The sequence below is a fragment of the Polypterus senegalus genome, chromosome 2 (genome assembly GCF_016835505.1).
Source record: "Polypterus senegalus isolate Bchr_013 chromosome 2, ASM1683550v1, whole genome shotgun sequence".
In the NCBI taxonomy this organism is placed as follows: domain Eukaryota; kingdom Metazoa; phylum Chordata; class Cladistia; order Polypteriformes; family Polypteridae; genus Polypterus; species Polypterus senegalus.
The window spans coordinates 69,946,138-69,960,489 of NC_053155.1; the positions used below are offsets into that span (position 1 = coordinate 69,946,138).

At 36.4% G+C, this 14,352-nt stretch overlaps 2 protein-coding genes across 3 annotated transcripts in view; one reads left to right on the forward strand and one right to left on the reverse strand.

Moving 5' to 3' along the window:
* Nucleotides 1–224: 224 nt before the first annotated feature.
* Nucleotides 225–8,832, reverse strand: txndc9 (thioredoxin domain containing 9). The gene is made up of 5 exons (XM_039743933.1): nt 8,731–8,832; nt 7,927–8,167; nt 6,223–6,341; nt 4,839–5,093; nt 225–1,840 (listed from the first exon to the last, which is right to left on the reverse strand). The coding sequence occupies exons 2-5, from the start codon at nt 8,113–8,115 to the stop codon at nt 1,726–1,728; spliced, it is 678 nt and encodes a 225-aa protein (XP_039599867.1). The 5' UTR covers nt 8,116–8,167; nt 8,731–8,832; the 3' UTR covers nt 225–1,725.
* Nucleotides 8,833–13,947: 5,115 nt separating this feature from the next.
* The window catches only part of eif5b (eukaryotic translation initiation factor 5B), an 83,837-nt gene continuing 83,432 nt past the window's right edge, over nt 13,948–14,352 (forward strand). For both annotated transcript variants that reach the window (XM_039743934.1, XM_039743935.1), the window contains exon 1: nt 13,948–14,076. In XM_039743934.1, the coding sequence (XP_039599868.1) occupies nt 14,042–14,076 (35 nt within the window). In that variant the 5' untranslated portion in view covers nt 13,948–14,041. The remainder of the gene's footprint in view (nt 14,077–14,352) is intronic.

Here is a 14,352-nt window from a genome sequence, read left to right on the forward strand (position 1 = left end):
CTACTGGAAGTTCCACCACATAATAAATCTGAAGTGGTCACCTGAATATTCATAGTAAAGGCAAGGAAAGTAACCATTTGTTCTATAAAGACAAAATGAAGTGTAGTGGCAGCAGCTTAATCAGAGGTCTGCCGAGACTCAAGTGACGCTCAGATAACACTCCAGGAGCAACTGAATAGAATTCCACAATATCCCAATTCTTTCTCATAGCTCTACAGCAGAAGGATTTTGCAGCAGGTCTTTTTATTTAGTATATTAAAAATAACATTTTTCACAATAGATTGGTATTTGTAATTTTCAAGAACGTTTATTGTTTTGAACAATGTCTTGGTATAAAAGTCAAAATCTGTCCAAATTTTGAAAGAAAATTAGCCACAATGCAAGTGGCACCCTTGGCACTTCTAGAATGAGGTAACAGCAATTAGAATTAAAAACTAATACAAATGTATAAACCAATGGCTGCAGAAGTAAGTCCAAGATGATGTTTTGCTATTCTTAATATAAACTGAATATACATTTAAAATCAAATATGAACCACAAATGGTAGAGATGTGCAGTCAAGTTAAGCATTTTAAAGGTTTTGCTTTTGGGAAAATTGACCAAACACTACAAGAAATATACAATTCTTCAATCTAAACAATAGGTTATTCCCTAGGTAGGGTCTAAAATTACTTTTCACATTTTCACAAACATTTTTGAAGTTCCTAAAGTGTGGTGGTCAAGTCCTTAAAATTAACTGGTAAACAGAATCCCAGAGTTACATTTACATTAATGCAAGTCACAGAAACTTGCAGGAATGCCATTTAAAAATGGTTACTACAGTTTAGAAAGAATAGCTTTTAAAAGAACAGGACATGCAAGTTTATAGCTTATCAGCCATCAAGGGGAATTCCTTCTGTTCTGCATAACAAATCTGTGAACAAATACTGTGTGAACAATTCAAATCAGTGACTGAGCACTTTCATGGGGTCTGTGTAGGCTGGCAGTGCAGTGCAAAGCACACAGTTTTGAGCAGAAAGCCCACACCATTACTCAGTTGTTACCAAGGATGTCTAATAAGGACAGGAGAACTGATGGGTGGGTACACAAACATTCAAACTGGTATCGAGCACATGCTTATCCAATATGTGTGCTCAGCCAATTATTCATAAGGGCATAAAATCCATTTATATATTCTATGTACTTTTGACATGTTAGAAACAATATTCTCTACAATCTGGACAACAGGCCTACTAAAGAAATAGTCAAGGATCAAGTTTAAAATGTGGCAACGTGAAGCTCATTTTTAGAGCAACTATACCATCGTTGATTACCAGTGAGTGAGCCACTGTAGGATTTATATCCCATCTAGCATTTCACCAGCTCTTTTTTTCAGTTTTAGCACAAAAAGAGTGTATCTGCATTTAATTTACGATTTTATCTTTCTTAAAAAGGAAAAAAGAACCCTATGAACGTGGATGGCTGCACATCTCTGCAGAAAGGTGAAACCTTGAGACTAAAACTGAATTTATGTGCATCTTTACCTTTCACCATGATACTCACAAACCAAAAAGGGATTCATGTTCTACTTCATTTATATAAAAAAAAAAAAGTTTCCTGCATTTTACAAATTTGTGTTTAATAGGTTTATATTAATAGTGACTTGCTTTCCTCTTCAAAAATATATAAAACAAAAGAAACAAAGAGAAGCAAAAGCTTGAGCAAAACAAAAAATTCTTAAGTCCTTTAATCTTCATCAGAGTCAGAATCATAGCCTTTTCCTCGAATGGTCTTCTTGTCCAGCTTGGTGAATTTTGCTCCAGACTTTGTCCCCTGGCTTGGAGGTTCCATCAAATTGCCACTAAAGTAACCAGGAGAGAAGGATAAAGATGGACTATTATCAAAACCAAACTCATCATTAACTGCCATTTCACATATGTACAGTACATAGCAGTACCAGGTCCAAATCTTAATAGGCAATCCACTCTCATCTAAATCACCTCGTCAAGAGGGACAAAAGACTTTGAAAAAAGTAATGGTAATGTACAAAGGTGGCCGAGCAAATTCAAACTTCTGAGTGACAGAATCTGCTTAACGATCTTTTCTTTCTTTGTACAAACAAGGTAGACCAAGTCATTTAATCATTTATTTTCACTTTACAGAATGGACACAGAGAACAACAAGACAATATGAGGAACACTATTTGACATCTTACTTGAACACTGCAGCATTCCCTCTCCAGGCTCATTATTGTAAAGTCACAGAGGAAGACGCTTCTGGGACAAATTAAAACTACTTAGAACCTGTTCCCCTGGCGCAACATTCATGTGCATTTGAGGGCTGTGTGGGCACTGTGGCTCTCAATAGACTAAGTTGATAGGTTCTAGAACTTTCTCAATCCATTTCAGGATTGTGGGGGCAAGAGGCTTTCCCACCAGGATTGGGCAAAATGCTGTAAATGTCAGGCAACAGAAATGGAAGGCAAATTTTATCACAGTGAGTGACCTTTACTGATGACAGGAGAATGTGGCACTCTGATTGTAAATTACAGGGTGACCCAAATCAGGACACCAGTGTAACATTCATGCCCACATACACAATTTATCTTCATAATGCCTGCTATATCTCAACATCAGAGACAGACCAGGGCACAGAAAAAAAGATATTGTCGTAGGATTTTGTCTGCTTCTTATTCCTCGTTGTGAAGCCGAGTAAATATAACACAATTTGTTAGGGTTAGCAGGGTTCCCTCTTGGAGTTTCATGTGAGCCGTTATAAACATATTGTGATGAGGTTTCCTTTGGCAAAGCAATGTTTGCAGCACTGAAAAACCTTTTAGATGGGCAGCCTGTTAAAGCCAGGACATTTTAATATTTTGCAGTTATCAGGACACAGAGTTTGAAATCGGGGCATTTCCAGTCACTGGGATATTGGTTACCCAAGTAAATTAAAGTGTCTGTGAATAGTCAAGACACAGGGTACTTCATTCATATCTAGATATTGTTTTGTTTTCCTTGGTTGTACTTTATACTTTTACAGTTGCAAATATCGATTAATTTACAGTGGTTTTCACCTTTGACACGTGGACTGGTCTTAGTTCAAGAATCTCTCTTTTGACCAGGGGGTTTTCTGTGATGTTTCGAGCAGCTCAGCTGTTTAATATTCAATCAGAGAGTGGGTTTTTGTCTAGCTCAGAGGTTAGCAAAGTCAGTCCCGGAGGGCCGCAATGGTTGCAGGTTTTTAATCCTACCCCAGTTGCTTAATAAGAAAACAATCCTTGCCAATAATTGAATTTCATGGCTTGTTTGAGCTTAAACTCTGCTATGTCAGGCCATTCTCATATCCTAGATTTTTTTTCCTTTCCAAGGATATCATCCAAATGATTTGAAATCTAAAATGGATGAGTAATTCTCAGTCCTTTACTTTTTTCTCTTCACTTTCCTTCCAAGTATTTAATTAAACCCAATAGTCCACAAAGATGTCAATGAAACACACTAAATGAAGAACTGCTGGTTTCTTTTGTCATTTGCATCTTATTGCTAATAAGGAGCATTTAAAAACTGAGAATACATCTGTTTAAGACTAAAAGCAGCGATAAGTGTTCAAAATTTTAACAAGAGAGACAATTAAAATGAAGCAGAAGTGTTACCTGAGCAATAAGTGCTTCTTATTAGGCCACTGGGTTGGAACAAAAACCTGCAGCCATTGCGGCCCTCCAGGAACGACTTTGCCCACCACTGCTCTAGCTCAGTTAATTAATAACAGATAGGACAGCAGGTCATTTCAGACTGGCAGTAGGCAATAATAGCATTAATATGCTTGCCATTTTTCTACCTTTTCGCGAAATGGCTCCAGTCCTTGAGAAACAATGGATTCAAATATTATGGGAGAGCAAAATGGTGGTGTACTGGTTCTGTTCCATTTGTACTCAAGTATAAAGCAGAAACAACCTGCTCATTGAAATGTTTCAATGTGCTCATAGCTGGACTTTCAGATGTCTGATTGATCACTCAGCCAGCGATAGTGAGTAACTTTCTATCTGTGCATGCAGTCTGCCTGGGTTTCACTAACTAGTATAGGGGATCAGATTGCTGTCATTAGCAGCTATCAGAGGTGAAAATGAGGAAAAAGATACAAAATGTACAAGTTGGTGAATCCGCTGACAAGATAAAATTGAAACAGTAAACTAATTTGTAGTTTTAAATCGCTGAAAATGTTTCTCCATTTTAAGATTGAAAAGGATTGGTTAATCTGCAAATTTGTCTAAGGGAGAATTGGAAATGTAATAACTTTGTACAATACTCTGTTCATGATATCCAAATGAAAAATGCACTATCCTTACAAATTTCCATAAAGAAATATTGCGCCACAATTTAACAAAATTGGTCCACTGGTAACCAAGTTGTTTTAGGCGGACAAACATGGACTTTAGCAATAGGTGTATTGTATGGACGTGTACCTAAAAAAATGAAATTAAAAAAGTATTATCATTTGGTACAATTAAGGACTGGAGTTCTCTCTGCTGTGCTAACACAGATTAATAGCAATCATCACCTCAACTACTGCATACAACAAACACACACCATCAACACTTAGTAATATAGTGGATACTATAAGATTATATACTGAATATACAAATGCAACACTTAAAATGACTAAATCCTGACCAAAAAAAAAAAAAAAAAAATCGGACATTTTTTAAGTTCATGTCACATAAGGCTCAACTGGGTTTGTGTTGTTTAGATGGTAGAAACAGTTATAACAAAATTTAAACTAAAATTTTTTAAGCTTTAATATCAGAGTTCCAGTATTTTTTAAAAAAAGGTTATGAAATGGTTAAATTAATTCATTACCCTCACCTGTAGTTAATGATACCGGAGCATCCCAGACGCCATTCTAAAACATCAGTAGTAAATTCATCAGTGTTTCCTAGATCAGTGAAACCAACTATATAATCTTTTGTCTTTCCATCTTTCACAAGGGCCAAAGTGGGAATTACTTTGATACGTAATCTCTCTGTAAGGAAAGGAGCCTTTTCAACATTCAGTTTAATGAACTTTGTTTCAAGGTGTTTTTTTGCCAATATAGGTAAATGTTTGTCAATGATTTTGCATCTGTAGAGAAAATGGGAAAAAAAAAACAACACATTGGTGAATTCTAGTATGGAAAAAAAAATCCCCAATAACATCATTAAACACCACTTTAGAGCAACAAGAACATTAGTACAAAATTGTTTTACCTAAGGACATACTGTTGCATTGTATCAATTTACCTTCAAGTACTCATACATCTTTATATATATATAAAGATATATATAATTCATAATAAGGAACAACTGAAATGATTTTCCTATACTTTATATAAGATATTATATATCCTTTTAAAATGCCTCTTTTAAAGCTTTGAGAAAAAAGTTAACAAAATTAATAGATCATTTGTGGATTTTACAAGGGTTTATTTCATTAAAAATGAACAATGAGAACCATAATTTATATATGACGTTAAAACCCAAGAGAGGCCTAAAACATATAGAGTGTAAGAGCATGCAGAACAGTAGTAGCTGCCAGCTAAGAGACTCTCTTGCCATGAAAAGTACATTGCAAGAAAGACCTGAAACGAACACTGCATGTATAAAAAAAAAACCAAATTCTTACAATCTTTTCTTTTTGAATTGGCATGCTGAATAATCATGCTTTGTACAAACAGCTCTTTGGTATGTTTGGAACAAGCTCTGGTCAGATTTCTTTTTTTTCCCCCTTACATTTCAAAATAAGCACTTTAGGAGCATAACGACATTTAAGACAGTGTAATCAACTCATAAGGGAGAAGGATGATCTGAACAACATTCCTACATTTTATAAAACTCCATGTTAACTGTACACCACTCAGTAATGTACAATTTAAGTTGAAATTATATATGTTCTATGTCAGGTTTACATACAGTAATGCAGCAAAACGTTCAAGTATAATTTAGCTAGACATCAGAATAATGATAATGGAATATGAGGCAGCAAACAGAAGTTCCTTCATCAAATTAATTCTTGCACATGCACTACTGGAATACAGTTAAACCTGAGAAAGTATTAACTCAAATTAAATATTTGTAATCATTAACGTTAAATCTATTGTGCAATTCTCCATTTAAATGCTATTATCTGTTTAAACGATACAAGTGACTATAAAACATTTAAAACCATTCATCTTATTTTTAGTAAATTTAGTTATTAATTTTTAACAGTTTACCTGAATGTAGACTCCCTGTGGAAGTGGCAAACAACATTTTTGCTATCCTTCACTTCTTGAAAGAAATCCTTTTCACTTGGGATCTCTCGATATTCCCCATGACCTTTGGAAAGCCATTCCTGTAATTAATACAAATCATACAATGATTTCTGACATAAACAAAAAAATTGTACATATCTATAACCTGCTATGAACACCTTTTCTGTGTGTATATTTTGTAAGTAGTGCATTATTGTCAGCTGTTTAAAGGAGACATACAAGTAAGAATTTCAACTATGAACACAAGAAGTTAACACCTCTTATAACATTAAAAGATACCAGAAAATTAATTCATGCTTGTTTTCCGTCATCCAGATCAGGGTTTTTCATATCTTAGTTCAGCAAGCCATTATTTCCCACTTTTTTGCTTTTTTACAACCATCCACAAACTACAAAATTACAATACTATGTTATGAAGTTACAAAATTTTATATGACAGTTTTACTGAATGAAACCAGAATTTATGTTTTAGATGGGTACCAATTATTATTTTTTTAAAGTTCTGGTTATCTGAACAATTGTTTACTAATAAGCACACAAGAGGGCAGCACTGAAGTAGCCGCTCCTTTCAGTGTAAAATGTGTAGGTATTTGGTCCGCTCAAAGCTAATGGTCTATATTCAGATACAACTGAGAAAGTAAACTCTACAGGGGGGAAGAAAAAAAAAAAAAAAAAAGGGACAGCATTTTAAAAAAGATATATTAATTTCCGCTCAGTGTAAAAATCTATCCTATTGCATTTTTCAAAATGCAAAATAAAAGGAAAAACAAGTCAGCTAATAAACCAATGTGATTAATTAAAGGCTAATAATTAGGTGACTGATGTAACTGAACAAAAACCTGCAGCCAAAGTGGGCTCCAAGGATTGAATGCGGAGGAGCCCTTGACTAGTTACTGTAATGCACACCAAAATCAAATCCTCTAAAACAGAGCCTAAAAAACAATAAGGAACTACTTGCATACATTAATATTTGGTAGAATGCCTAGTTGGGACTTGACATGAAACTACTTATAATACAGTGCATACACACATAATGAATATATCCACGCAAAATATTGCAAAGTTTCCTTTATGTAAAAATCTGCTACACACACACACACTAAAAATTTACAGAATGTAAATGTTTGTGTCCCCAAACTAACTTAATATCAAGTCATTTAATACCAAGGCAAAAAAAATGACTGCATGGAAATAAGTGCATCTAAAAATAATTATTCAACAAATAAAACGTAAAATAAAATTATTTTTAAAAATTCAAATCTTAAAACTCATAAAAGATTTGAAAAATCTCATCTTATACAGGAGGCTATTTTCATACAATGCTAGCCTCAAACATACAGTAGTTGTATAAAACTCAGATCAAGACAAGACAGTCTTAATGTGAAGTTGTGCCAGTGTTTTTAATAAATATCGTTACGAACTATTCAGAAATAAAATAGCCTAATTCTAACAGCAACAAATGATAAAACAGCCCTTGGGGTAGATGTGTACTAATGTTGTGGATGATGAATTGCGAACCTAGAAAAGACACTCTGACCCTATTATGCAGAAAATAGCACAATGCACACAAAACATGATTTCTTGCGGGTGGTTGGATAGCTAATGTAGAATTAGGTTAATTATTGGTAAAAATGAACAACTTCAGCATTGGCTTGAGCAAAACACCTGTTTCTGTTGCTGTGCTTTCTTCAAAGCGGCTAACCTCCTCTCGTGAAGCCTTTCGAGATCCTCCTCATCGATCTGCTCCAGCTTTTCGATTTCGGTGTCCAGCTGCTCCTCCATAATTTTTGCACTTTGGAGTAACTGGGTCTCCAGGACCTTTGTTATGAGGTCTACGGACTGATTCGCCGCCATAGTTTCTGTATTTGTCTAGCAGGCTTCAAAAATCCTGGCAGTGTAAAAAACACTGGGAGAAAAAGACAAACATATCATTCACCATTTTTGCAAGCTGTTCAGTTGAGCAAGACAAAACGAATAACCTTAAAGCGTGAAATGTGTAATTACAGAACAGGGACAAGTACAGTATAACGAGCTGTAAAATTATACGGTAAAAACAGCCAAATAACCGAGTTTTAAAAGCATTGCTTTGAACCTATAATCCGGAAAAATGTGACTTCAATTTAATTTAATTTAACCTCCCAACGAAAATGAAGAAATCTCTATTCAAGAAAAAGTGGGCCCAGGCAAAATAAAAAAAAAAAAACGTTACGAACAAATTTCCGTAGCTAGCCCATGTTATGCAATGTTCTATATTTTAAAAATATATTTGAAACCATTCACTATTACTAGGAGCATCTCAACAACAAAAAAATTGAGAAATCAACGAGGGCGCGGCAGGCCAAAGCATTGAGCAGTAAAATCTTGACATGCCTCAAGAGTGAGTTTACACGCATCATACAAGAAAAAAAAACAACAATACGTACTCCGAATTATTTCCTAACAGGACTGACAAAACAATACAAAACAAACCTGCTACGTATTCTCTTCTTGTTCTCTTTACTCTCCAAATCAAAACTGCCAGGCTGTTTTTCTTCACAAAAGAACGTTTCCCATACGTCACCAAGGTTACATACAACTCCGCCCCATATTGTCTCGCGAGAGTAACCGTTAACCGGAAGTATTACAGCGAATAGCACTAAAAAAATTTTTTAGTTATAAGTTATAAGCATGAACACCTCCTTAAGTTTTTATTTTTTGATACGTTTCACTCATTTACAGCAATTTTATTTTCTATTGACAGACAAAAATCTGTTCATATTCTAGGAAGCAAAGAATGGTAAAGTATCAATTTGAACACCAACCTGAATCGTGTTGGTCTTATTTCAAGTAATACCTCAGAGTTTAAAAGAAATGCATTACATTTTTAATGTTTATTCTTCGTTTTAAGTAAAGTTATTATTAATAATTTATTTGATTTCCTCTTTGTGAGTTTTTAGTCGTTTTGCCAAGTGAATACTCGTGCATAATGTGAATTTCCCCTTGGGGATTAATAAAGTATCTATCACTGCAATTTTTTTTCACTGTACTTAACAATTGGAATACTGGTGTATAAGACCTGTTTAAGGTCATGCAGACTGGATCAGCACCTTGTGGTTTAAAATCCCGTTTACTAACCTTGAGATAATACAGGTGCATCTCAATAAATTAGAATATCATTGAAAAGTTAATTTATTTCAGGAATTCAACTCAAAAAAGTGAAACTCATATATTGTACAGATTCATTACACACAGAGTGATATATTTCAAGCGTTTATTTCTGTTCATTTTGCTGATTATAGCCAACAGGTAATGAAAACACAAAATTCATTATATCAGAAAATTAGAATATTACATAAGACTAACAAAAAATTATTTTTAATACAGAAATGTTGGCCTACTAAAAAGTATGTCCATGTACACACTCAATACTTGGTCGGGGCTCCTTTTGCATGAATTACTGCATTAATGTGTGTGACATGGAAGCGATCAGTTTTTGTCACTGCTGAGGTGTTATGGAAGCCCAGGATGCTTTGATAGTGGCCTTCAGCTCATCTGCATTGTTGTGTCTGGTGTCTCTTATCTTCTTCTTGACAATACCCTATAGATTCTCTATGGGGCTTAAGTCAGGTGAGTTTGCTGACCAATCAAGCACAATGATACCATGATCATTAAACCAGGTATTGTCACTTTTGGCAGTGTGGGCAGATGCCAAGTCCTGTTGGAAAATGAAATCAGCATTTCCATAAAGCTTGTCAGCAGAGGGAAGCATGGAGTGCTCTAAAATTTCCTGGGAGACGACTTTGGACTTGATAAAACGCAGTGGACCAGCACCAGCAGATGACATGGCTCCCCAAATCATCACTGACTGTGGAAACATCACACTGCACCTCAAGCAACTTGGATTCTGTGCCTCTCCATTCTTCCTCCAGACTCTGGGACCTTGATTTCCAAATGAAATTTACTTTCATCTGAAAAGAGGACTTTGGATCACTGAATAACAGTCCCGTCCGTTTTCTCCTTAACCCAGGTAAGACCCTTCTGGCATTGTCTCTGGTTCAAGAGTAGCTTGACATAAGGAATGCGGCAGTTGTAGCCCATGCCACAGATGTCTGTGTGTGGTGGCTCTTGAAGCACTGACTCCAGCTGCAGTCTACTCCTTGTGAATCTCCCACAAATTCTTGAATGGCTGTGCTTCACAATCCTCTCAAGGCTGCGGTTATCCCTGTTGCTTGTGCACCTCTTTCTGCCACTTTTTTTTCTTCCACTCAACTTTCTATTAATATGCTTGGATACAACACTCAGTGAACAGCCAGCTTTTTTAGCAATGACCTTTTGTGGCTTACCCTCCTTGTAGAGGGTGTCAATGATTGTCTTCTGGACAACTGTCAAGTCAGCAGTCTTCTCCATGATTGTGTGGCCTACTGAACCAGACTGAGAGACCATTTAAAGGCTCAGGACACCTTTGCAGGTGTTTTGGGTTAATTACCTGAGTGGAGTGTGACACCATGCATCTACAATATTGAACTTTAACACAATATTCTATTTTTCTGTGATACTGAATTTTTGGTTTTTATTAGCTATAGGACATAATCAGCAAAATGAAAAGAAATAAATGCTTGAAATATATTACTCTGTGTGTAATGAATCTATATGAGTTTCACTTTTGGAATTGAATTACTGAAACAAATTAACTTTTCAACGATATTCTAATTTACTGAGATGCACCTGTACATACAAGAAGTAGTCCAACTACAGCAGTCTTGAAGAATTGTTCTTTGTTCAAACCTGCAAGAAAAGAGTTATAGGGGAACTTTAAACACAGAACTCAGAAGTAAGGATATTGGCTAGGCTGCAGGCTATCATAAAAAGTGCTTCTGACCTGTGGGGAAATGTGAGCTGTCCAGAGACATTTGAGGAAGCAGAGGCATTGATGAGCCTTTTTGACAGGAGCCAAAACGTGCTGTGCCGACTTTAGTTCATTATAGTTACTTTTAAGAAACTTGAAGTTGCTTGCTTTTTTGACAATATCTCTTCAAATGTAGATATCAGTGTGGTCTGAATTTTTCCACCTGATCAAGCCTATGCTCGGCTCTTATATTTTGCTGTCATTAAATCAGATTGTTGTCAGGGTACCATTAAGTTATCAGGTAAACATCTTCTTTTTTAATTATTTTGTATTTTTGGTGATCAGGCCTAAGGAGGTGGAGTCATCAGCAAATTTATTGATAGTGGTGGGGATGTGTTTGGCCATACAGTCAGAGAACAACAAGGAATACAGAAGGGGGTTCAACAAAATGCCTTTTGCTGTGTCTATGTTGAGGGTCAGCATGGAAAATTTGGCACTGGTGTTTCACACATCCTGAGGTCTGTTGGTTAGGAAATCCTAAATCCAGTTACAAAGACTGACACCAAATCCTAAAATGACCAGTTTAGTGGTCAGTTTTTCTGGTACAAGAGTATTAAATGCTGAGCTGAGATCTATTAACAGGACACTGGTGTAACAGTTTTTATTATCAAGATATACCAGGGTGAAGTTCAAAGGATATGGCACCCTGTTGGGTCTGGTTTTGTTAATATGCAAACTGGAAGGGGATATTGGCTGTCTAGAATATTCTCAATAGTGTGTTCCAGCAACACTTCATCACAACTGGAATAAGTGCCACTTATCTGGAAAAGGTTTGTCATCAAAACTAAAAAAAATAGTGGTAGACTAAAAAAAAAAAAAGATTCCCCTGACTCCAGTCTTTGTTCAAAAAATAAAAGTTGTGAGGTATTAGTTATGCAAGAACCCTAAGATGTGTACAGAAATCTCTTTAGCTGCAACCACAGAAGCCAAATGCAAAAAAGGAATAGAGTTGTAGGCTTTATAGGATCATTATTGTGACCCTGCTCAGGGTATAGTGGGTTTAAAAAATGGATGAATGGATTACTGTCACATTTATACAGTGCCAGCTGTATTTCTTTAGGCAGCTGCAGTCCTTTGGAGTAGACAACATTACTGCTTATGTTTTATTAGTCACTGATTGCAAGTCTGCCTTTTATGCAGTGAATGGTTCACATGGTGCCATGAAAACACTGTAGGCCAACTGACTTAAAAGAGTACTCAAGAAGGTCTTTCTGGGCTGTCTGAAGGCAGTTGCAGAGATAAAGAAGTTGGCTAAGCTGCAGGCTGTCATAAACAGTGCTTTACACTCCATGCTTGACACCTTAGTTAACTAGTGGAACATTGTCAGCAAAATACTAATTCTACTGTGGTGGTCCTGATGGTGCAATCAGAGGTCTGTTTTTTCCTGTTGCCATCAGACTTCGGGACCCATACTATGACTAAACTACATTATAACATTCTAAGAACCACTTAATAAAATTCAGGATCAGGGTGAGGTTAAAGTTTGACCTGCTGAAACTGGGCAACAAGCAGAAACAAACTTAAACTGGGCATCCATCTATTGTAAGGCCCATGTGTCAAACAAAGACACTCGCACACTGGGTCAATTTAAAAATATTAATTCACCTAACCCGCAGAGTTTTGGGAAACGCGAATGGCATGCCAGAACACTAGAGGAAGGATCCACAAAGACAAAGGGAGAATATGCACATGGAAATAAGGATTCAAGCACACAAGGTTGAACACATGGTGGTGATATTAAATCTGTCTACTATATAATAAAATACTATTATTTGTATGTGTATGCATGCGTGTGTGTGTCCAATCCCACCGAGCAATCTAATTTGTCAGTTTGGCTTTGAAGGTTCAGAAGGTAAGGATAATGGCATGATACTTTATTGGTGCAAAGTTCAATTCCTGATTGTGACAATTTTTTAAAATTATTTTTATAAAAAGGAGTTAAATGGATCATTTCAAAGGCAACAAAGTGAATAACGCACTGAGTGATGCCGGATCATTAAGTACTAACAAGGTGCAACCCGAATTGCAAAAATATGAATGATGCTTTCATAGCGGGTAACAGGGTCCCATCTACCATTGGTCGTAGTCAAAAAGCAGAAAGGTGGCGAACAGGGCACTTCAAACCGACAGCATCTGGGATGCAGGGTTTATAGGAATGAGCTTGAAAGAGGAAGCTCCAGGGGTAGACAGGTTCAGACTCACTAGGATACTGAGGAAAGGCATAGGAGGAAGGCTGACAGTACACATAGGGAACGAGATATCAAATAACATTTTTTAAAAATGTATGCTCTTCCCTGTCACCTGAAAGTATATAGTTCCTAAATATAAAAACAGGTTTATTAGCATATGCAAGTAAAAATTTCACTGTACTCTGTACACATGACAATATTGACCCCATAAACCTATGTTGTAGTTACTGTAGTATTTCCTGCATCTGAGGATATTAAAATGTGATTGTTAAGGTGTGTCCATATTCAGTGTAACTGCACTGAAGTGTTCCGTATAGTATGTAGCGTCTACGTTGAGAGTGAAGTCATGAGGCTACTATTTTTTCAAGGACTTTCAGAACAAAATTATATTTTACATTACTCCCACAATTATTCAGTACAGTTAGGACTAATTCTAACTACCTTCTACAAAGTCCTGACATTAGTCAACATTAAACTTTCATACAATAAGTTATGAGAACAAACTCACCCAGTGAGGTACACGCGCTGTGAACTTCACTTTTATGTTTCCGCGCGAGCCCGCCTCCGTACTACGTATCGCCGTACGTACCCTACGTCCAAGAAGCGCATGCGCATTTGCTCAGTAATGCCATATGTGTCTGCGTGCTGCTGTGCAGTGCGAAAACTGTTAGTCAGACTTTGAGGGTGAATACTGAGATAAGGGGAAATGGGTAAAAAACAGAAAAGCAAGAGCGACGACAGGTAACCGACACCTTAAATATTGGAATATATTGGGCATGGGTCGAGGGTCGAGAGAATAATGTTTTGGGTGACGAATTGCCGTGGATCACCGCTTCAGGCCTATGAGGTGATGGGTTATTTAAACGATAGCTGATCCACTATTGCTGGTTTGTCTTGCCGGTCTGCTGAACATATGTGATCCGAGGCGTGGAAAATGTTTCCTAACAAGTACCTGCGACAGACTAAGAAAAGGAGGATGATTGTAGATCGTTTTCCATGTTAACCAAATGGTTTTCT